We start from the raw sequence: 22,641 nt of genomic DNA, 5'->3' as shown, positions 1-22,641 counted from the left end.
CAACCCTACCTGGATTCCATGTTAAGCGGAACAAGATGAGGCTGTTCCTTGAGCAGCTGGGAAAGGCACATGTAACCCCACACATTCAAAGAAGGGAGGGCCTCCCCCACACAGCAGCCTTTGCAGCACTTGTGAAAGTTGTTCATGGGGCTGACTCTTGTTCTTGTCCACCGGGGTCTGCAGCTGAGGCAGGCAAGAGGAGGAGATGCCAATTCTGCCCCCCAAAGAAGGACTGTAAAACAAATACTATGTGCTGCACATGTGAGAAATACATCTGCAAAGTCCATGCAACCACACTTGCATACTGTCCTACATTTGTTAATTAGAGTTGGTTGATTTATGTTCTTCACGTTCTATTATCTTATTTTATTCTTATTTATTGTTGTTGTTTATACACCTTGTGGGTGGGGGCATTGGTTAAAAAAATTGGAGAAGACTAGTATTTTGTAGTTGAATTCCTCATTGTACAGTATATAATAATATATCACTATGTTGCCAAAAAAAGGTCAAGACTGTTATTGTTTCCCTTCAATAAAATGCATTCAAAACTACTTTCTGCATATCTCTTGTTAAAAAATGTACGTTTACATCTATGCATTATCTTTAGCAATAATAAGAATAATAATAATAAACCTCTACTTTAGGAAAGAAAACAATTATGACAGGTGTGTTGTAATAACGAGTGGTGTCCACTGATTAAATGTAGTCTTTCTGCATTGTGAAGAGGGAAAACCCAGATATTCAGAAAGTTTGTGATGAATGACAGGTTGTTTCTACATGCAAAATAGATTTGGCGTTAAACATTCAATTAAGCTGCTTTATTTTAGGGGTTTAGTGAAGGACAAGGGGAGTATACAGAATGCTAAGACTACACAAGCGTTAACTATCAACATGTGGCCCATGTGGGAATCCAAAATTCATCCATGGGGTTGCCAGCACCAGTTTCTAACCCAGTGAACTATTTTATAATTGCCTATATGTTTTCAGGGAATCCTGGTATAAATGGCTATCCTGGCTTCCCTGGCAATTTCGGCGCCAAGGGGGATAGAGGTCTGTCTGTCCGGGGCCCTCCTGGCAACACTGGGCCTAAAGGTGAGAATGACTTCGCTACCCAAGAACCCTAGCTCTGTTGTACCCTGGTAAGATCCTAGGTGGGCAACATAGTGTGCAGAGTTTTGTTCCAGCCCAGCACTAACAACACACCTATTTCAGGTAATCATGATAATTTGAAGACAGCCATTAGGTGAATCACAGGAGTTAGAGATGGGCTGGAACAAAAGCCTGCACACACTGCACATCCTGTATTACATTTTTACTCCATTGTATACAAGTGTTTTTTGGAACTGTGGTCAAACATACATATAGTAGAACAACAATGATTTTTAAATGGTTTTATTTAACCTTTATTTTGACAGAGAAGACGTATTGAGACCTAGGTCTCTTTTCCAAATGCACCCTGTATAATACAATATACAATACACAATAATACCTCATAATGACAAAACAAAAACAGGTTTTAAATCATAAAAAATTCAAATATCACATTTACATACACTACCGCTCGAAAGTTTGGGGTCACTTAGAAATGTCCTTGTTTTTGAAAGAAAAGCTTCTTAATTTTTTTTTTGTATTGAAATAACATCAAATTGATCAGAAATACAGTGTAGATATTAATGTTTTAAATGACTATTGTAGCTGAAAACTGCAGATTTTTTTTATGGAATATCTACATAGGCGTACATAGGCCCATGATCAGCAACCATCACTCCTGTGTTCCAATGGCACGTTGTGTTTGCTAATCCAAGTTTATAATTTTAAAAGGCTAATTGATCATTAGAAAACCCTTTAGCTGAAAACTGTTTTTCTGATTAAAGAAGCAATTAAACAGATAGTTGAGTGTCTGGAGCATCAGCATTTGTGGGTTCGATTACGGGCTCAAAATGACCAGAAACAAAGGACTTTCTTCTGAAACTTGTCAGTCTATTCTTGTTGATTTGTTCGATAATGTCCATCAGTTATGTCCAAATATCTTCTTTTGTTAGGGCGTTTGGTAAACAAATCCAAAAGCGCGTTCAGGTCGCACAGAACGTCGGACGAAAAGTTCAAAAAGTTCCGTTACAGCCCGTAGAAACATGCCAACCTAAGTATGGAATCAATCTTTAGGATGTTTTTAACATAAAACTTAATTAATGTTCCAACCGGACAATTCCTTTGTCTGTACAAATGAAGTGGATACCTTTCACATGAGCGCACCAGACCGAGGCTGTGGCACTCTGCCAGACCACTCACTCAAAGAGCCCTAATGAGCCCCTCCTTTAGAGTAGAATCCTCAAAACAGGTTCTAAATACTGTTGACATCTAGTGGAAGCCTTGGGAAGTGAAACATAACTAATATCACCCTGTATCGTCAATGGGGGCTAAGTTGAAAAACTACAAACTTCAGATTTCCCACTTCCTGGTTGGATTTTGTCTCAGGTTTTTGCCTGCCATATGAGTTCTGTTATACTCACATACACCATTCAAACAGTTTTAGAAACTTCTGAGTGTTTTCAATCCAAATGTACTAATTATATGCATATTCTAGCTTTTACGGCTGAGTAGCAGGCAGCTTAATCTGGGCACGTTTTTCATCCAAGCTACCCATACTGCCCCATACCCCAAAGAAGTTAAATAGTACCTGCAAATCACCAGTCTCAACGTTAACAGTGAAGAGGCGACTCCAGGATGCTGGCCTTTTAGGCAGAGTTGCAAAGAAGAAAGAAAAAAGAAGAAAAAGCCATATCTCAGACTGGCCAATAAAGAAGAAAACATTAAGATGGGAAAAAGAACACTGGACAGAGGAAGATTGGAAAAAAGTGTTATGGATAGACAAATCTAAGTTTGAAGTGTTCAGATCACAAAGAAGAACATTCGTGAGACGCAGAAAAAAATCTAAGATGCTGGAGGAGTGCTTCATGCCATCTGTCAAGCATGGTGGAGGCAATGTGATCGTCTGGGGGTGCTTTGGTGGTAGTAAGGTGGAAGATTTGTACAGGGTAAAAGGGATCTTGAAATAGGAAGGCGATCACTCCATTTTGCAATGCCATGCAATACCCTGTGGACGGCACTTAATTGGAGCCAATTTCCTCCTATAACAGGACAATGACCCAAAGCACAGCTCCAAACTATGCAAGAACTATTTAGGGAAGAAGAAGTCAACTGGTATTCTGTCTATAATAGAGTGGGCAGCACAGTCACCGGATCTTAAACCTATTGAGCTGTTGTGGGAGTAGCTTGACCGCATGGTACGTAAGAAGTACCCATCAAGCCAATCCAACTTGTCGGAGGTGCTTCAGTAGCATGGGGTGAAATCTCTTCAGATTACCCCAAAAAATTGACAACTACAATGCCAAAGGTGTCACGGTGAGCGCTACTGGAGGAGAAGTTAGGTGCAGGAGAGCAGAGAGTTGTGAACAGGCGCACACTTTATTTGGGCAGAGGCAAATAAACAGACGGACGCCACTTCGTCAAGACCTCCAGCGCGAAACAGTCACAAAAATGAGCACAATGTTACAATAACCAACCTTCGTGAAATACCACGGAAAATAACAGGAAAAACCCAGCCTGGCGTGTACACACGCAACACGTAACAAAACAATTTCACATAAAGACATGGAGGGGAACAGAGCAATAAATACATGTAATGTGATTAGGGAATGAAAACCAGGTGTGCAGGGAACAAGACAAAACAAATGAAACAATGGAAAAATGGAGCGGCAATGGCTAGAAAGCCGGTGAACAAGGAGAGGAGCCGATTTCGGCGGATGTGTGACAAAAGGTCTGCCAGTGTCATGTTGTGTCTTGTCTCTGTCCTTTCCCTTCACCCTGTCTCCCTCTGCTGGTCGTTGTTAGGTTACCTTTTCTCCCCCGCTTTCTCCCAGCTGTTCCTTGTCTCCTCTAACTACCCATTCACCCCGTTTCCCACCTGTTCCCTTTTTCCCTCTGATTAGGTCCCTATATCTCTCTCTGTTTCTGTTCCTGTCCTTGTCGGATTCTTGTTTGTGTTTCATGCCTGAGCCAGACTATCGTCATGTTTGCTGTAACCTTGTCCTGTCCTGTCGGAATCTGCCGGTCTATCTGAGCCTACCTATGTTTGGTTATTAAAGAAGCTCTGTTTAAGTTAGTTCGCTTTTGGGTCCTCATTCACTCCCCATAACAGAAGAATCCGACCAAGAATGGACCCAGCGACTTCGGATCCTCTCCACTCAGCCGTCGGGATCCAGGGAGCGATGCTAGGCAGACACGAGCAGGAAGTGTCTGCTGCTCGACATGCCGTTGAGACCCTGGCCACCCAAGTCTCCAACCTCACAGAACAGGTTCACCATCTCCGCCTCGATCCACCGGCCACTTCCAGGGTTTTCGAATCTCCGGAGCCCAGAATCAATAACCCGCCGTGTTACTCTGGGGAGCCCACTGAATGCCGCTCGTTCCTCACCCAGTGTGATATTGTGTTTTCTCTCCAGCCCAACACTTACTCCAGGAGCACTGCTCGTGTCGCCTACGTCATATCTCTCCTTATTGGACGGGCTCGTGAGTGGGGCACGGCAATCTGGGAGGCAAGGGCTGAGTGTACTAACCAGTATCAGGACTTTAAGGAGGAGATGATACGGGTTTTTGATCGATCTGTTTTTGGGGAGGAGGCTTCCAGGGCCCTGTCTTCCCTATGTCAAGGCAATCGATCCATAACAGACTACTCTATTGAGTTTCGCACTCTTGCTGTCTCCAGTGGCTGGAACGAGCCGGCCTTGCTCGCTCGTCTTCTGGAGGGTCTCCGCGCAGAGGTAAAGGATGAGATTCTCTCCCGGGAGGTTCCTTCCAGCGTGGATTCCTTGATTGAACTCGCTATTCGCATTGAGCGACGGGTTGATCTTCGTCACCGAGCTCGTGGAAAGGAGCTCGCGCTCTCCGTCGCCCCCCTCTCCGCATCACTACCATCTTCCTCTGCCGGCTCGGGTGCTGAGCCCATGCAGCTGGGAGGTATCCGCATCTCGACTAAGGAGAGGGAACGGAGAATCACCAACCGCCTCTGTCTCTATTGCGGTTCCGCTGGTCATTTTGTCACTTCATGTCCAGTAAAAGGCCAGAGCTCGTCAGTAAGCGGAGGGCTACTGGTGAGCGCTACTACTCCTGTCTCTCCTTCAAGATCCTGCACTACCTTGTCGGTCCATCTACGCTGGACCGGTTCGTCAGCTTCCTGCAGTGCCTTAATAGACTCTGGGGCGGAGGGCTGTTTTATGGACGAGACCTGGGCTCGGGAACATGACATTCCTCTCAGACAGTTAAAGGAGCCCACGGCCTTGTTCGCCCTGGATGGTAGTCCTCTCCCCAGGATTCAGCGTGAGACGCTACCTTTAACCCTCACTGTTTCTGGTAATCATAGTGAAACCATTTCTTTTTTAATTTTTCGTTCACCTTTTACACCTGTTGTTTTGGGCCATCCCTGGCTAGTTTGTCATAATCCTTCCATTAATTGGTCTAGTAATTCTATCCTCTCCTGGAACGTCTCTTGTCATGTGAAATGTTTAATGTCTGCTATCCCTCCTGTTTCCTCTGTCTCTTCTTCACAGGAGGAGCCTGGTGATTTGACAGGGGTGCCGGAGGAATATCACGATCTGCGCACGGTGTTCAGTCGGTCCAGGGCCACCTCTCTTCCTCCACACCGGTCGTATGATTGTAGTATTGATCTCCTTCCGGGAACCACCCCCCCCCCCCGGGGTAGACTATACTCTCTGTCGGCTCCCGAACGTAAGGCTCTCGAAGATTATTTGTCTGTAGCTCTTGACGCCGGTACCATAGTCCCCTCCTCCTCTCCCGCCGGAGCGGGGTTTTTTTTTTGTCAAGAAGAAGGACGGGTCTCTGCGCCCCTGCATAGATTATCGAGGGCTGAATGACATAACAGTGAAGAATCGTTATCCGCTTCCTCTTATGTCTTCAGCCTTCGAGATCCTGCAGGGAGCCAGGTTTTTCACTAAGTTGGACCTTCGTAACGCTTACCATCTCGTGCGCATCAGGGAGGGGGACGAGTGGAAGACGGCGTTTAACACTCCGTTAGGGCACTTTGAATACCGGGTTCTTCCTTTCGGCCTCGCTAACGCTCCAGCTGTCTTTCAGGCATTAGTCAATGATGTCCTGAGAGACATGCTGAACATCTTTGTTTTCGTTTACCTTGACGATATCCTGATTTTTTCACCGTCACTCCAGATTCATGTTCAGCACGTTCGACGTGTCCTCCAGCGCCTTTTAGAGAATTGTCTTTTTGTGAAGGCTGAGAAGTGCACTTTTCATGCCTCCTCCGTCACATTTCTCGGTTCTGTTATTTCCGCTGAAGGCATTAAGATGGATCCCGCTAAGGTCCAAGCTGTCATTGATTGGCCCGTCCCTAAGTCACGCGTCGAGCTGCAGCGCTTTCTCGGCTTCGCGAACTTCTATCGTCGTTTCATCCGTAATTTCGGTCAGGTGGCAGCTCCTCTCACAGCCCTTACTTCTGTCAAGACGTGCTTTAAGTGGTCCGTTTCCGCCCAGGGAGCTTTTGATCTCCTCAAGAATCGTTTTACATCCGCTCCTATCCTTGTTACACCTGACGTCTCTAGACAGTTCGTTGTCGAGGTTGACGCGTCAGAGGTGGGCGTGGGAGCCATTCTTTCTCAGCGCTCCCTCTCTGACGACAAGGTCCACCCATGCGCGTATTTTTCTCATCGCCTGTCGCCGTCGGAACGTAACTATGATGTGGGTAACCGCGAACTGCTCGCCATCCGGTTAGCCCTAGGCGAATGGCGACAGTGGTTGGAGGGGGCGACCGTTCCTTTTGTCGTTTGGACTGACCATAGGAACCTTGAGTACATCCGTTCTGCCAAACGACTTAATGCGCGTCAGGCGCGTTGGGCGCTGTTTTTCGCTCGTTTCGAGTTCGTGATTTCTTATCGTCCGGGCTCTAAGAACACCAAGCCTGATGCTTTGTCTCGTCTCTTCAGTTCTTCAGTAGCCTCCACTGACCCCGAGGGGATTCTCCCTGAGGGGCGTGTTGTCGGGTTGACTGTCTGGGGAATTGAGAGGCAGGTAAAACAAGCGCTCACTCACACTCCGTCGCCGCGCGCTTGTCCTAGGAACCTTCTTTTCGTTCCCGTTCCTACTCGTCTGGCCGTTCTTCAGTGGGCTCACTCTGCCAAGTTAGCCGGCCACCCTGGCGTTCGGGGTACGCTTGCTTCCATTCGCCAGCGTTTTTGGTGGCCCACCCGGGAGCATGACACGCGTCGTTTCGTGGCTGCTTGTTCGGTCTGCGCGCAGACTAAGTCCGGTAACTCTCCTCCTGCCGGCCGTCTCAGGCCGCTTCCTATTCCCTCTCGACCGTGGTCTCACATCGCCTTAGATTTTGTCACCGGACTGCCTTCGTCAGCGGGGAAGACTGTTATTCTTACGGTTGTCGATAGGTTCTCTAAGGCGGCTAATTTCATTCCCCTTGCTAAGCTTCCTTCTGCTAAAGAGACGGCACAAATCATCATCGAGAATGTTTTCAGAATTCATGGCCTTCCGTCAGACGTCGTTTCGGACAGAGGTCCGCAATTCACGTCTCAATTTTGGAGGGAGTTTTGCCGTTTGATTGGGGCTTCCGTCAGTCTCTCTTCCGGCTTTCACCCCCAGTCTAACGGTCAAGCAGAACGGGCCAATCAGACTATTGGTCGCATCTTACGCAGTCTTTCTTTTCGCAACCCTGCGTCTTGGTCAGAACAGCTCCCCTGGGCAGAATACGCCCACAACTCGCTTCCTTCGTCTGCGACCGGGCTATCTCCTTTTCAGAGTAGCCTCGGGTACCAGCCTCCGCTGTTCTCATCTCAGTTCGCCGAGTCCAGCGTCCCCTCCGCTCAGGCTTTTGTCCAACGTTGCGAGCGCACCTGGAAGAGGGTCAGGTCTGCACTTTGCCGTTATAGGGCGCAGACTGTGAGGGCTGCTAATAAGCGTAGAACTAAGAGTCCTAGATATTGTCGCGGTCAGAGAGTTTGGCTCTCCACTCAGAACCTTCCCCTTAAGACGGCTTCTCGCAAGTTGACCCCGCGGTTCATTGGTCCGTTCCGTATTTCTCGGGTCATTAATCCTGTCGCAGTTCGACTTCTTCTTCCGCGATACCTTCGTCGCGTCCACCCGGTCTTCCATGTCTCCTGTATTAAGCCCGTTCTTCGCGCCCCCACTCGTCTTCCCCCCCCCCCCCCATCCTTGTCGAGGGCGCACCCATCTACAGGGTCCGCAGGATTTTGGACATGCGTCCTCGGGGCCGTGGTCACCAGTACCTTGTCGATTGGGAGGGGTACGGTCCTGAGGAGAGGAGTTGGGTTCCCTCTCGGGACGTGCTGGACCGTGCGCTGATCGAGGATTTCCTCCGTTGCCGCCAGGTTTCCTCCTCGAGTGCGCCAGGAGGCGCTCGGTGAGTGGGGGGGTACTGTCATGTTGTGTCTTGTCTCTGTCCTTTCCCTTCACCCTGTCTCCCTCTGCTGGTCGTTGTTAGGTTACCTTTTCTCCCCCGCTTTCTCCCAGCTGTTCCTTGTCTCCTCTAACTACCCATTCACCCCGTTTCCCACCTGTTCCCTTTTTCCCTCTGATTAGGTCCCTATATCTCTCTCTGTTTCTGTTCCTGTCCTTGTCGGATTCTTGTTTGTGTTTCATGCCTGAGCCAGACTATCGTCATGTTTGCTGTAACCTTGTCCTGTCCTGTCGGAATCTGCCGGTCTATCTGAGCCTACCTATGTTTGGTTATTAAAGAAGCTCTGTTTAAGTTAGTTCGCTTTTGGGTCCTCATTCACTCCCCATAACAGCCAGGCTGTAACTGCTCAAATTGAGGATTCTTTTACGAAAGCAAAAATCATTATTTATGACCTTGTCAACGTCTTGACTATATTTCATATTCATTTTGCAACTAATTTCATGTATGTTTTCATGGAAAACAAGGACATTTCTAGGTGACTACAAACTTTTGAACGGTAGTGTAAGTATTCAGACCCTTTATGCAGTACTTTGTTGAAGCACCTTTGGCAGCAATTACAGCCTCCAGTCTTCTTGGGTATGACACTTCAAGCATGGCACACCTGTATTTGAGTAGTTTCTCCCATTCTTCTCTGTAGTTCCTCTCAAGCTGTGTCAGGTTGGATGGGGAGCATTGTGCACATACAGTGGGGCAAAAAAGTATTTAGTCAGCCATCAATTGTTTAGGTTCTCCCACTTAAAAAGATGAGAGAGGCCTGTATTTTCATCATAGGTACACTTCAACAATGACAGACAAAATGAGAAAAAAAAATCCAGAAAATCACATTGTAGGATTTTTAATGAATTTATTTGCAAATTATGGTGGAAAATAAGTATTTGGTCAATAACAAAAGTTTATCTCAATACTTTGTTATATACCCTTTGTTGGCAATGACAGAGGTCAAAAGTTTTCTGTAAGTCTTCACAAGGTTTCCACACACTGTTGCTGGTATTTTGGCCCATTCATCCATGCAGATCTCCTCTAGAGCAGTGATGATTTGGGGCTGTTTCTGGGCAACACGGACTTTCAACTCCCTCCAAAGATTTTCTATGGGGTTGAGATCTGAAGACTGGCTAGGCCACTCCAGGACCTTGAAATGCTTCTTACGAAGCCACTCCTTCGTTGCCCAGGCGGTGTGTTTGGGATCATTGTCATGCTGAAAGACCCAGCCACGTTTCATCTTCAATGCCCTTGCTGATGGAAGGAGGTTTTCACCCAAAATCTCACGATGCATGGCCCCATTCATTCTTTCCTTTACACGGATCAGTCGTCCTGGTCCCTTTGCAGAAAAACAGCCCCAAAGCATGATGTTTCCACCCCCATGCTTCACAGTAGGTATGGTGTTCTTTGGATGCAACTCAGCAATCTTTGTCCTCCAAACACGACGAGTTGAGGTTTTACCAAAAAGTTATATTTTGGTTTCATCTTACCATATGACATTCTCCCAATCTTCTTCTGGATCATCCAAATGCTCTCTAGCAAACTTCAGACGGGCCTGGACATGTACTGGCTTAAGCAGGGGGACACGTCTGGCACTGCAGGATTTGAGTCCCTGGCGGCGTAGTGTGTTACTGATGGTAGGCTTTGTTACATTGGTCCCAGCTCTCTGCAGGTCTTTCACTAGGTCCCCCCGTGTTGTTCTGTGATTTTTGCTCACCGTTCTTGTGATCATTTTGACCCCACGGGGTGAGATCTTGCGTTTGAGCCCCAGATCGAGGGAGATTATCAGTGGTCTTGTATGTCTTCCATTTCCTAATAATTGCTCCCACAGTTGATTTCTTCAAACCAAGCTGCTTACCTATTGCAGATTCAGTCTTCCCAGCCTGGTGCAGGTCTACAATTTTGTTTATGGTGTCATTTGACAGCTCTTTGGTCTTGGCCATAGTGGAGTTTGGAGTGTGACTGTTTGAGATTGTGGACAGGTGTCTTTTATACTGATAACAAGTTCAAACAGGTGCCATTAATACAGGTAACGAGTGGAGGACAGAGGAGCCTCTTAAAGAAGAAGTTACAGGTCTGTGAGAGCCAGAAATCTTGCTTGTTTGTAGGTGACCAAATACTTATTTTCCACCATAATTTGCAAATAAATTCATTAAAAATCCTACAATGTGATTTTCTAGATTTTTTTCCTAATTTTGTCTTTCATAGTTGAAGTGTACCTATGATGAAAATTACAGGCCTCTCTCATCTTTTTAAGTGGGAGAACTTGCACAATTGGTGGCTGACTAAATACTTTTTTGCCCCACTGTATAATTAGATACATGTAGCTTCTCTTTTGTCAGGCTACACTGAACTCAAGCTTGGTTCCCAAGTTTCCTAACCATACCAAACCATCTAATAGTGTCGGCAAAATATTTGAATTGAGCAAGTGGGATCATAAACATTAGCATATTTTAGCGATCCGCAGTAGAAGAAGTCCTAAATGCCCAGCAGCTTTCAGATGTGAGCTAAACAGCTAACTTGCACTTGATATGCGTTTTTAGGTAATGGATGAGAAAGTGAACTTGTTTAGATCAGTTGTATGCTGATTTGCAATCTATTAACAACAAGGGTTGCATTAAATAGGCACAATATTTTTATGATGCACTTGGCAATGTTCAATTCATTCGCACAAAACGTATAAACAAAAGCATTCACTGTGAAAGTTGATACATGTAAGGCCTTCATATATAGGCTACACGCAGCACTTTGTTAAATTTATCAAATCAGTTATTGTTTTCTTGCTCAAACACTGAGCAACACCTGTAAAACTGAAATTTCTCTCAAAACACAGGGATGTCAATTCACATGGGACTAGTATTATTAGAGGACTTTGGAGTTTGCCAAAAAACAGTAGGTTATTCTGGTTAGTCAATGTCCAGATTTCAGTTTCCATTTAACCCATCTAAACAGTAAGCTACAGTTCCCTTGACATGCCATAGGCCTATTTAAAATCCTGTCTTGCGACTGTTGAATTTATTTAATGACCCTAAACCCTCCAACCCAAGGATATAACCACTTTGTAAATGTAAACGTTTAATGAAAAATGCGTAAAAGGAGAAGAGTTGCCCATAATTCTACACCTTTTGATATTTTCATTTCCAATTTTGATCATCATGGTTTAGTGATATTGATTAAATAAGATTTTTTTTAAGACAGACTCATTTCATTGATGTCTTAATCTTTTTTGTAGGCAGTTCTTATGATTCATGTATTTGCTTAATTAACAGTATCTTATAGTTTTGATGAAAGTATTTGCTGTTTAGAGAAGGCAACTTATCTTCGAACTACACTGTTCCAAAAATGCTTGTACGTGATTGAGAAAAACTGCAGATGGGGCTCATGTACAGATTCAGTCATGAGACTGTTTCCCTCTCAGGTGAGAAGGGCCAGCCGGGGGTTGCTGGTGCCCCAGGGATTGGTAGTATGGGACGACCAGGACCATCCGGAGCTCCCGGGATGCCAGGCCCTAAGGTCAGTGGAGCACAAACATGTTGTGTGTGTGTGCACATGCGTGATGGTGTTTGAATGAGTTTGTGAGTGCAAACGCACGTGCGTGTGTGTGTCCTACTGTGGGCTGTCTTTGTGTGTCCATACATAGTCATTCTGTGTTGTATGGGTTTTTAGGGTGATTTCAGACCAGGGCTCCCAGGGCTGCCAGGTAGACCAGGCCCCCCAGGGGAGGATGGTTCTCTGGGGCTGACTGGAGACTCTGGTCTGCCTGGGCTTGGTAGATCGCCTGGCCTACCAGGAAGAGATGGTCCACAGGGAGACAGAGGTGAGTAGACACACACACACACACCCACACACACCCACACACACAGTCTGATTGTTGCTTCTGTCTATCCTCAGGCAGTAAAGGTGCTGAGGGCTTGCCTGGTCTGCCTGGGGTTGCTGGGGAGTGTACGCTAGGCATTCCAGGCACTCCGGGGGCTGTAGGTCTCAAAGGAATCATTGGCTTAACAGGTACGTATCCTTAGCCCCACAACTCAGCTGTTTACCGAAACAAGTGGCAAAGGATGCCCTTTAGTTTTTTTTGTTTTTATCCCAGAATGTACACTACCAGTCAAAGGTTTTAGAACACCTACTCATTCAAAGGTTTTTCTTTATTTTTACTATTTTCTACATTGTAGAATAATAGTGACGACATCAAAACTATGAAATAACACATCTGAAATCATGTAGTCACCAAAAAAGTGTTAAACAAATCAAAATATATTTAATATTTGAGATTCTTCAAATAGCCACCATCTGCCTTGATGACAGCTTTGCTGTAAGCATCTCTGTCTGAACACTCACTGCATGTAAGCATCTCTGATGCTGTAAGCATCTCTGTCAGAACACTGCTCATAAAAGTTCTAGCTGTGACTACTGTACATACATGTATGACACTCTCATAAACTCCTCTCTGGTTGTTCTCTCCTTTTCCCCTTTCTCCTCTCCCTGCTGTCTTGTTCTCCTCTCCCCTTTCTTTCTCTCTTCTCCCCTGTCTCTCTGTTCTCTCCCCCTTTTTTCTCCTCTCCCCCCATCTCTCTGTCCTCTCCCCCTTTCTTTTTCTCCTCTCCCCCATCTCACTCTCCTCTCTATGTATCCTTGGATCCCTACATGCTTCAGGGACCAGAGGACAGAAGGGGGTGCAGGGCGATTCAGGTCTGCCTGGCAGAGGGGCCCCAGGATTGATTGGACCGTTTGGACGGCCCGGGTTTGATGGACCCCCGGGACCTGGGGGGGCTGCCGGCCTGAATGGATTCAGAGGAAGAGATGGTGTACCTGGGTTACCAGGTTAGACCACTGTTGCTTTAAGATGAAGAAGATAATGTGCCATTGTGTGATCAACTGTTATGAACCTGTGTGTGTGTTCTCAAAGGCCTGAGAGGAGACATGGGGCCATCAGGAGCGTGTGGTACACCAGGACCAGACGGAGGCCCAGGACCAGGGGGACGACTTGGCCCTAAAGGTAGAACTGTCCAATACTTTTATGCACACACACACGCTATGATGATGATGATGATGTTGACGATAATGATTGCTGTCTCCAGGTCTGATGGGTGCTGATGGGGTGAAGGGCCGTGTAGGAGCCAGGGGACCTGTGGGAGATTCTGGGGCTCCTGGAGATATTGGAGTCACAACATACATCGATGTCCCTGGGGACCCTGGGGACCCAGGACCTACAGGTCGGTCTCTGAATGACCCCTACCCCCAATCAACACTATAAACTCCAATGCTGATTCTAGAACATTAGCAGCACCCTGTCTTTATAGACTTACACACAGTATCTGTAGATGGCTATTCCCTTCTCCCCTTGAGTTTTTAGAAACATTTACAGTGGTTCGTCCTTTAAAAGTTGCAACGTACTGCAGCACAGCTTGCGTGGTGCCGCAGAATTCTATGGCACGTTATTTAAGTGCCAACCACTGGTACCATTAATGCTAGTTAGTGTTAGTTTGACCACCAGAGAAGCATTTGATAGCCTTCAATAGTGGCTGTACTAGAGAATCTAAAACCTTTTTTTGTAAGAACATAGTATATGGGACTGATTTTAAGAAATGGCGCTTAATTTATTTGATTAATATTATGGTGTTTCTATTCCAAGAAAAACGAAAAACCCTTTAGGATGGTACAGAAAATATAGCACTGTGCAATGTGACGGTTGGCTACAGTACTGGGCAATTTAGCTAAAGAATCCCTGTGTCGTGCAGGCAACTGGGGTTCAATTCCCTGATGGGGAGGAAGGAGTAGGCTGTTCTTGTATTATTATTATTTTTTTTAAATAGGCAAGTCAGTTAAGAACAAATTCTTATTTACAATGACGGCCTAGTAACAGTGGGTTAACTGCCTTGTTCAGGTGCAGAATGACAGATTTTGACCTTATCAGCTCGGGGATTCAATCTAGCAACCTTTCGGTTACAGGCCCAATGCTCTAAACATTAGGCTACCTCCCGCCAAAAAAATAAATACGAATGTAAATAATAATTTGATCTTAACTGATTTCGTATGTGCTATTTCATAATTGTGATGTCTTCGCTATTATTCTACAATGTAGAAAATAGTAAAAATAAAGAATAACCCTGGAATGATTTGGTGTGTCCAAACTTTTGAGGCCATCAAGGCCTTTTGACTAGAGAAATTGACGATACTATAACGCAACAAATACATTGATCATCTCAGCAAGGTTTTACCTGTGGTCGTGGAGCTGGGTGGAAGTGCAACTAAAATGTAGTTTAGATAACTACTAAACTTTTTTCTAGTTATTTTATTAACGAAAACATAAAGATGTTGATGAAGAAATACTGTACGGCTGTTTGAGTTAGAAATGTAACACTTCAGATTACTTAAGCATTGCATACAGTAGCCGGGCTATAAAGAGTCTATTGTCCTGATAGTCAAGCTACAAGTGTTTGAAAACCTGTTTTCAAAATGCCACCAGCTGTCCATCACTACTGTAAATAAAAATGCAGCATCTTGTTTACTTCCCTGATGGGGAGCAAGGAGTAGGCTGTCATTGTAAATAAGAATGTGTTCTTAACTGACTTGCCTAGTTAAATAAAGGTTACACTAAGAGCATAACATTTCTACACCATAATTTGAGTCTAATCAATACCCAAACGAAGATTCAGTCAAAATAAAAATCTCAAGATTTATCAAGACCAGTCCGGATGCTTGTCTCTGAGCAGCGCGAAACGATGCTAAAATAGTTGACCACAGCGGGTAGATAATTGCTTCAAATCCTATTGCTTCTAACTTCAATATGCTCTTTAAATAAATAAGACCTACACCACTTTTAACAGCACATTACTCAACACTAGTGAGACTCATGTTAATATGACAAAATATGACATGACTCTCCACCAATAATTACATATAGAGTATTGGAGGATTCTAAATTATAACCAAAAGCCGCCTCATGGGTCTCCCGGTGGCGGCCGACACAGGTATCTGTAGCAACGCAATTTAGCATTGCGATGTGGTGACCGCTGCACCACTGAGGAGGCCCCATCCACAAAGTATCAAAATACAGGTAAAGGTATATTGTCCTGCTAATAGCCCATGATGGGCTATTATAATACTGTACATGGTGTCCAGGTCAGGATAACCAAAACATTTATTTATTAAAGACTATCAGAAAGAATGGTGGTACTTATTTTGATCCAAAGCCATGAATGAGTGAGTCACTCAGCTTTATGTAGGTGATGCTATATGAATGTGTCATCAACTTGATAATATATAACAATATTTTGGAGGTTATTTTGCTTTCAAAAAACGAAAGTGAGTGTCTCTAATCTGAATAAAAGACAAAATAACATTTGTAAAGGCCAAAACATTGATTTCTGTTTTTAGAGGGAGAGAAACGCTGCACCAATTTTGCGTCGCACTGTGGGATTCCCAATCATGTTTGGATGTGATACATAATAATAATAATAATACTTAGAAATACATTTTGTTTTCAAATGACGTAAAATGAGCAAGAAAAAGGCCATTCTTGAACAGACATTGTTGCTAATTTGTAAATAAAGCAGTTTGTTATCAAGAAAATTTTAGAATTGTTTTTAGAGGGAGAAAAACCAAAAGCCTACAGTGATCTTGGCACGGGTATTGAACCAGCATCTGTAGCAACACAGCTTGCACTGCTATGTAGTGTCTTAGACCATTGCACCACTGTACAATGTGACTGGTTGGGAGTGGGATACAGTACTACAGCAATAACAAAATAATCCTAACAAAATAAAATTATAAAAAACTTAGTGTAACAACAGTTTTAGTAAGTAATACTTTCTATTTAGGTTTATGTCACCCATTCACTATCAGTTAGAGACACAGTGGGACCCAAAAGCATAATCAGTGCTCTAACTCCCCCTTGCTCTGGTCTGGAGCAATGAAGTGGTGATGCAGGTTACCGTACTAAACCACAAAATACCCCTTTAAGTACTGCAGCATAATTGCAAAACCTTTAGTGGAGCAACCATTGTATGTTGGTCAATACCAAAACTGCTGTACTGTTTTCATCAGAAGAAAAATATACTGTCCTCATTGATAATAGCAACATTTTGTTTCTGAATCTGAAAAATTGTTTGAGAGTAATGCTCTGTTCCTGAGCGTAAAAAACAATATTTCCTGTTGTGAGGGCTATTTTCAAATGAAGAAGTAAGAACTAATTAATGCAAGACGTCTCAACGTGCCTTTGCAGTACATCAGAAATGTATTTGATGCTGTTGACAATTTCTCTTTTGGGGATTAATGAAGAGATTATTTATGATAGCAATATACATTTTCTTCTGAATTGTATGATGGTTATACTGTCCCAAATGTGTTAAGGCCTTTTAGATCTAGTGACCCCTGACCTCTCTGCTCTCTTTTCTCTAGGTCTAAGGGGCTTAACAGGTGCCAAAGGAGATCTAGGTGTGATAGGGCACAACGGAGCCAGTGGCAAGGATGGGATTCCCGGGAGCGCCGGGCCGCAAGGTACCAAGCACCGTGACACACTATTGAAAAAAAAACTGTTTCAATTGCCTACCCGCTACCCCTCTTCTTAATAAATCACTACCATGCCTAGCTATTCAATTTGATTGAGGACACTTTATTAATCCCCAAAGACAATTGTTTATTACTAATATTTTTACCTCACACTTTTCTTGTAGGTGCTGTTGGCGACCCAGGCAGAGATGGCCAGAAAGGAAGTCCTGGTTTCAATGGAAATCCTGGAGTCGCAGGAGATATGGGTGTGCCAGGTAACATACTCAAAATTATAGCGAAACAGGCTGTGTCCAGAATCTGTCTTGCCGACTACTTACTAAAATCTACATACTGTGTACTAATCGTACTACATATTATTTAGAACTTAATCGTTAGTAAAAATGTCATCTAATGCGCATTTGCGTTGTTTCCCGCCATTCGTTCATTTTGGTATAGCGTTTCCCCTTGCTAATTATCAGCTGTTGTCAAACACACATGGGTCTGAAAACAAGATTCTCTTCCTCAGTAGCATACAACAAATTCCTACTACATGTAGATGAAAAGCTGAAATTAATGACATCCTGGCATTTAAAGCATACAAAATGTTCTACATTTCACATACTTAAAAATATTATATTATATTTTTGCATACATAATCAGTATTTTTAGAGGCTTGACATATACAGAAGGACACTCCCAGGTTTGTGTCGAAGTTTCCCTAGATATAGATCTAGGATCAGCTTCCCCTCCCTGAATCCTAACCATAACCATTGGAGGGGGAAGTGCAAGACTGACCCAAGATCAGCGTCTAGGGGCAACTTCACCCTAATCATGGTTTATGTCCTTGCTGACCAGGTGTAAAGGGTGAGAAAGGGGGAACAGGAGGTCGTGGAGAGCCTGGTTCATCGGGAAGACCAGGTCCAAATGGAGTAAATGGAGTGAAAGGAGAGCCCAGCCTCCCTGGACCAGGAGCTAAAGGACGACAAGGAGAAAAGGTGAAAACCGAGTACAGAACCCGTGAGGGGCCTGTTTTTTTTCCTGACACCACCTGACCTGACCAGGAAAAACTGCTACATACTGATATAGAACAGCAACAATTAATATATCAAATGATTAGCAATGTACAAATGTGTTCAGCAGAAATTAAGTCCAACCTTCTCTCTCTCCTCTCTTGCATTCTTTCTTTCATTCCTTCTCACTTTCTCATATCTCTCTTCCTCTTTCTTTCAGGGAGTGCCAGGGTTTCCAGGTTTTCCAGGAGAGAAGGGGGAGATGGGTGTAGCAGGGAGGTTCGGAACCCTGGGAGCCATCGGCCCCACAGGACCCAAGGGAAGAGAAGGTCTACAGGGATCACGAGGTCTCTGTCGCCCACCGAATAACATGCAAATCCACACAACCTCCTCAGGAACTAATTTATAATAATTACTGCAAAAACAACTTTCCACACACATGCACAAACGCACTCACACACACACTATATTTATTCTCACGGTATCTGTATCTCACGTCTTTCTTAGGACCTCCGGGACCAGCCGGGGAGAAGGGCATTAATGGTCTCCCAGGCAATGCTGGCTGTCATGGCCAGAATGGCCTGCAAGGTAATTTATAATGCATGTCCACACCTACTGAAATGCCATTAGACTTTCCGTCTGTGTGTGTTTGTGATCCTATTAAGCACTGCCTCTGTGTCACAGGGAGCCCAGGATTGGCTGGTGACCCAGGGACTGCAGGCCCCAGAGGTTCCCAGGGTAGAGACGGCATCCCTGGCCCAGCAGGAGAGAAAGGAGACATGGGAGGTCAGAGAACCCTACTACATTCAGATAAAAGGGTTCCAAAAGGGTTCTTCGGATATCCCCATAGGACATGACTCTTTGGTTCCAGGTAGAACCCTCTGGGTTCTATCTGGAACCAAAAAGGTTATACCTGGAACCAAAAAGTCTTCTCCAAAGAGTTCTCCTATGGGGACAGCCGAATAACACTTTTAGGTTCTAGATAACACCTTTTTTTCTAACAGTGTAAAACACTCCTTCCAGGGTTGGGGTCAATTCCAATTGAAGTCAGTCAATCCAGGAAGTGATTTGAATTTAAAATGCGAAAATTGAAAAACTTTTGATATACAGTGCCTTGCGAAAGTATTCGGCCCCCTTGAACTTTGCGACCTTTTGCCACATTTCAGGCTTCAAACATAAAGATATAAAACTGTATTTTTTTGTGAAGAATCAACAACAAGTGGGACACAATCATGAAGTGGAACGACATTTATTGGATATTTCAAACTGAAAAATTGGGCGTGCAAAATTATTCAGCCCCCTTAAGTTAATACTTTGTAGCGCCACCTTTTGCTGCGATTACAGCTGTAAGTCGCTTGGGGTATGTCTCTATCAGTTTTGCACATCGAGAGACTGACATTTTTTCCCATTCCTGCTTGCAAAACAGCTCGAGCTCAGTGAGGTTGGATGGAGAGCATTTGTGAACAGCAGTTTTCAGTTCTTTCCACAGATTCTCGATTGGATTCAGGTCTGGACTTTGACTTGGCCATTCTAACACCTGGATATGTTTATGTTTGAACCATTCCATTGTAGATTTTGCTTTATGTTTTGGATCATTGTCTTGTTGGAAGACAAATCTCCGTCCCAGTCTCAGGTCTTTTGCAGACTCCATCAGGTTTTCTTCCAGAATGGTCCTGTATTTGGCTCCATCCATCTTCCCATCAATTTTAACCATCTTCCCTGTCCCTGCTGAAGAAAAGCAGGCCCAAACCATGATGCTGCCACCACCATGTTTGACAGTGGGGATGGTGTGTTCAGGGTGATGAGATGTGTTGCTTTTACGCCAAACATAACGTTTTGCATTGTTGCCAAAAAGTTCAATTTTGGTTTCATCTGACCAGAGCACCTTCTTCCACATGTTTGGTGTGTCTCCCAGGTGGCTTGTGGCAAACTTTAAACAACACTTTTTATGGATATCTTTAAGAAATGGCTTTCTTCTTGCCACCCTTCCATAAATGCCAGATTTGTGCAATATACGACTGATTGTTGTCCTATGGACAGAGTCTCCCACCTCAGCTGTAGATCTCTGCAGTTCATCCAGAGTGATTATGGGCCTATTGGCTGCATCTCTGATCAGTCTTCTCCTTGTATGAGCTGAAAGTTTAGAAGGACGGCCAGGTCTTGGTAGATTTGCAGTGGTCTGATACTCCTTCCATTTCAATATTATCGCTTGCACAGTGCTCCTTGGGATGTTTAAAGCTTGGAAAATATTTTTGTATCCAAATCCGGCTTTAAACTTCTTCACAACAATATCTCGGACCTGCCTGGTGTGTTCCTTGTTCTTCATGATGCTCTCTGCGCTTTTAACGGACCTCTGAGACTATCACAGTGCAGGTGCATTTATACGGAGACTTGATTACACACAGGTGGATTGTATTTATCATCATTAGTCATTTAGGTCAACATTGGATCATTCAGAGATCCTCACTGAACTTCTGGAGAGAGTTTGCTGCACTGAAAGTAAAGGGGCTGAATAATTTTGCACACCCAATTTTTCAGTTTTTGATTTGTTAAAAAAGTTTGAAATATCCAATAAATGTCGTTCCACTTCATGATTGTGTCCCACTTGTTGTTGACTCTTCACAAAAAATACAGTTTTATATCTTTATGTTTGAAGCCTGAAATGTGGCAAAAGGTCGCAAAGTTCAAGGGGGCCGAATACTTTCGCAAGGCACTGTAAATAGCCCTTTACACATTCACAGAAATTATATATCTGTGTTGATTGTCTGTTCTCTCTACAGCCCCTGGCATTGGACCAAAAGGCACAGACGGAAAGACGGGCCAATCTGGTGAGTCTGTGCTACACACAGATACACTGTAGACAATGTAGACACCTGCTTGTTGAATATCTCCTTCCAAAATCATGGGCATTATTTTGAAGTTGATCCCCCCTTTGCTGCTATAACAGCCACCACTCTTCAGAGAAGGCTTTCTGCTAGATGTTGGAACGTCTCTGCGGGGACTTTTTCCGTTCAGCCACAAGAGCATTAGTGAGGTCGGCACTGATGTTGGGCAATAAGGCCTGGCTCGCAATCGTCGTTCCAATCCATCCCAAAGGCGTTCGGTGGGGTTGAGGTCAGGGCTCTGTGCAGGACAGTAAAGTTCTTCCACACCCATCTCGACAAACCATTTCTGTATGGACCTCGCTTCGTTCATGGGACATTTTCATGCTGAAACAGGAAAGGGCCTTCCCCAAACTGTTTCCACAACATTGGAGGCACAGAATCTTTTAGAATGTCATTGTATGCTGCAGCTTTAAATTTCCCTTCACTGGAACTAAGGGGTCTATCCTAAACCAAGAAAAACAGCCCCAGACTATTATTTATTCTCTACCAAACTTTACAGTTGGCACTCTGCATTGTGGCAGGTAGCGTTCTCCTGGCATCCGCCAAACCCAGATTTGTCCATTGGATTGCCAGATGGTGAAGCATGATTCATCACTCCAGAGAACGCAATTCCACTTCTCCAAAGTCCAATGGCGGCAAGCTTTACACAACTGCAGCCGACTCTTGGCATTCCACATGGTGATCTTAGGTTTGCGTGCGGCTGCTCAGCCATGGAGACCCATTTCATATAGCTCCCGATGAACAGTTCTTGTGCTAACGTTGCTTCCAGAGGCAGTTTGAAACTCGGTAGTGAGTGTTGCAACTGAGGACAGACAATTTTTATGCGCTACACGCTTAAGCACTTGGCAGTCCTGTTCTGTGAGCTTGATGCTCTTAGAAGTTTCCACTTCACAGCAACAACACCTATAGTTGACCGGTGCAGCTCTAAGCAGGGCAGAAATTTGACGAACTGACTTGTTGGGAAGGTGGCATTCTATGATGGTGCTAAGTTGACAGTCACTGAGCTCTTCAGTACGGACCGTTGTACTTCCAATATTTGTCTATGGAGATTGCATGGCTTTGTGCTCAATTGTATACACCTGTCAGCAACGAGTGTACCTGAAATAGCTGAATCCACTAATTTGAAGGGGTGTCCACATACTGTAGTTGCATGCATGTGTTTTGTTGTACAATATAGGTGTCGTGTCTCTGACGATGATAAAATGATATGACATGCTATTTTATCAAATTGATTACCTAACGTTTAATTGATTACATGATTGAATTAAACCATGCAACAATTAAACCATTAATAACCTGGGGTACCACGAAAGCATTAATTTACATAGAGTGGTTATCTCCCGAATCCACTCTTTTAAAGATCTGAATATCTTTTATATCAATAGCAGTGAATTATTCATTGTCACCTTATTCAGTCTCATTCTGATGGTCGTAAAGTACTTGGTTATATGCACGAACCCTGGCTAAAAGTTCAATCAGCAATACAAAAATTGGCTTTATTATTTATTTACTAAATTCCTAAATAATCACACAGAATTACATATACATGCACAGGATAGATCATACATTGATTACTAATGTCATAAGAAGCCCCATCACAACCATTTCAGCGTGGTAATCGTCACCTCCACGTGATCTGGTCTCATGTAAATTCCGTTAGATAGAGTAGTCGTTCAACCATTCGCAACCACAGCTCACGCCAGGGTTTGCTTAGTCTAACGTGAATATGGTCACAGGGGGCTTTTGTACTGGGGAAGTGAAGGGC

At 44.3% G+C, this 22,641-nt stretch overlaps 1 protein-coding gene across 1 annotated transcript in view; it reads left to right on the top strand.

Annotated features, from left to right (window-relative positions):
• col4a3 (collagen, type IV, alpha 3) overlaps positions 1 to 22,641 on the top strand; it is a 123,728-nt gene that overhangs the window by 86,493 nt on the left and 14,594 nt on the right. The window contains exons 28-41 of the mRNA XM_021563185.2: positions 988 to 1,092; positions 11,910 to 12,004; positions 12,158 to 12,308; positions 12,383 to 12,496; positions 13,145 to 13,312; positions 13,398 to 13,487; positions 13,570 to 13,704; positions 16,892 to 16,990; positions 17,167 to 17,256; positions 17,837 to 17,976; positions 18,212 to 18,338; positions 18,499 to 18,579; positions 18,676 to 18,777; positions 20,772 to 20,819. Of these exons, the coding sequence (XP_021418860.1) occupies positions 988 to 1,092; positions 11,910 to 12,004; positions 12,158 to 12,308; positions 12,383 to 12,496; positions 13,145 to 13,312; positions 13,398 to 13,487; positions 13,570 to 13,704; positions 16,892 to 16,990; positions 17,167 to 17,256; positions 17,837 to 17,976; positions 18,212 to 18,338; positions 18,499 to 18,579; positions 18,676 to 18,777; positions 20,772 to 20,819 (1,545 nt within the window). The remainder of the gene's footprint in view (positions 1 to 987; positions 1,093 to 11,909; positions 12,005 to 12,157; positions 12,309 to 12,382; positions 12,497 to 13,144; positions 13,313 to 13,397; positions 13,488 to 13,569; positions 13,705 to 16,891; positions 16,991 to 17,166; positions 17,257 to 17,836; positions 17,977 to 18,211; positions 18,339 to 18,498; positions 18,580 to 18,675; positions 18,778 to 20,771; positions 20,820 to 22,641) is intronic.

Source organism: Oncorhynchus mykiss, chromosome 15 (assembly GCF_013265735.2).
Source record: "Oncorhynchus mykiss isolate Arlee chromosome 15, USDA_OmykA_1.1, whole genome shotgun sequence".
In the NCBI taxonomy this organism is placed as follows: domain Eukaryota; kingdom Metazoa; phylum Chordata; class Actinopteri; order Salmoniformes; family Salmonidae; genus Oncorhynchus; species Oncorhynchus mykiss.
The sequence above is the reverse complement of the archived record's forward strand: the minus strand, read 5'-3'. Positions and strand labels throughout refer to the sequence as shown.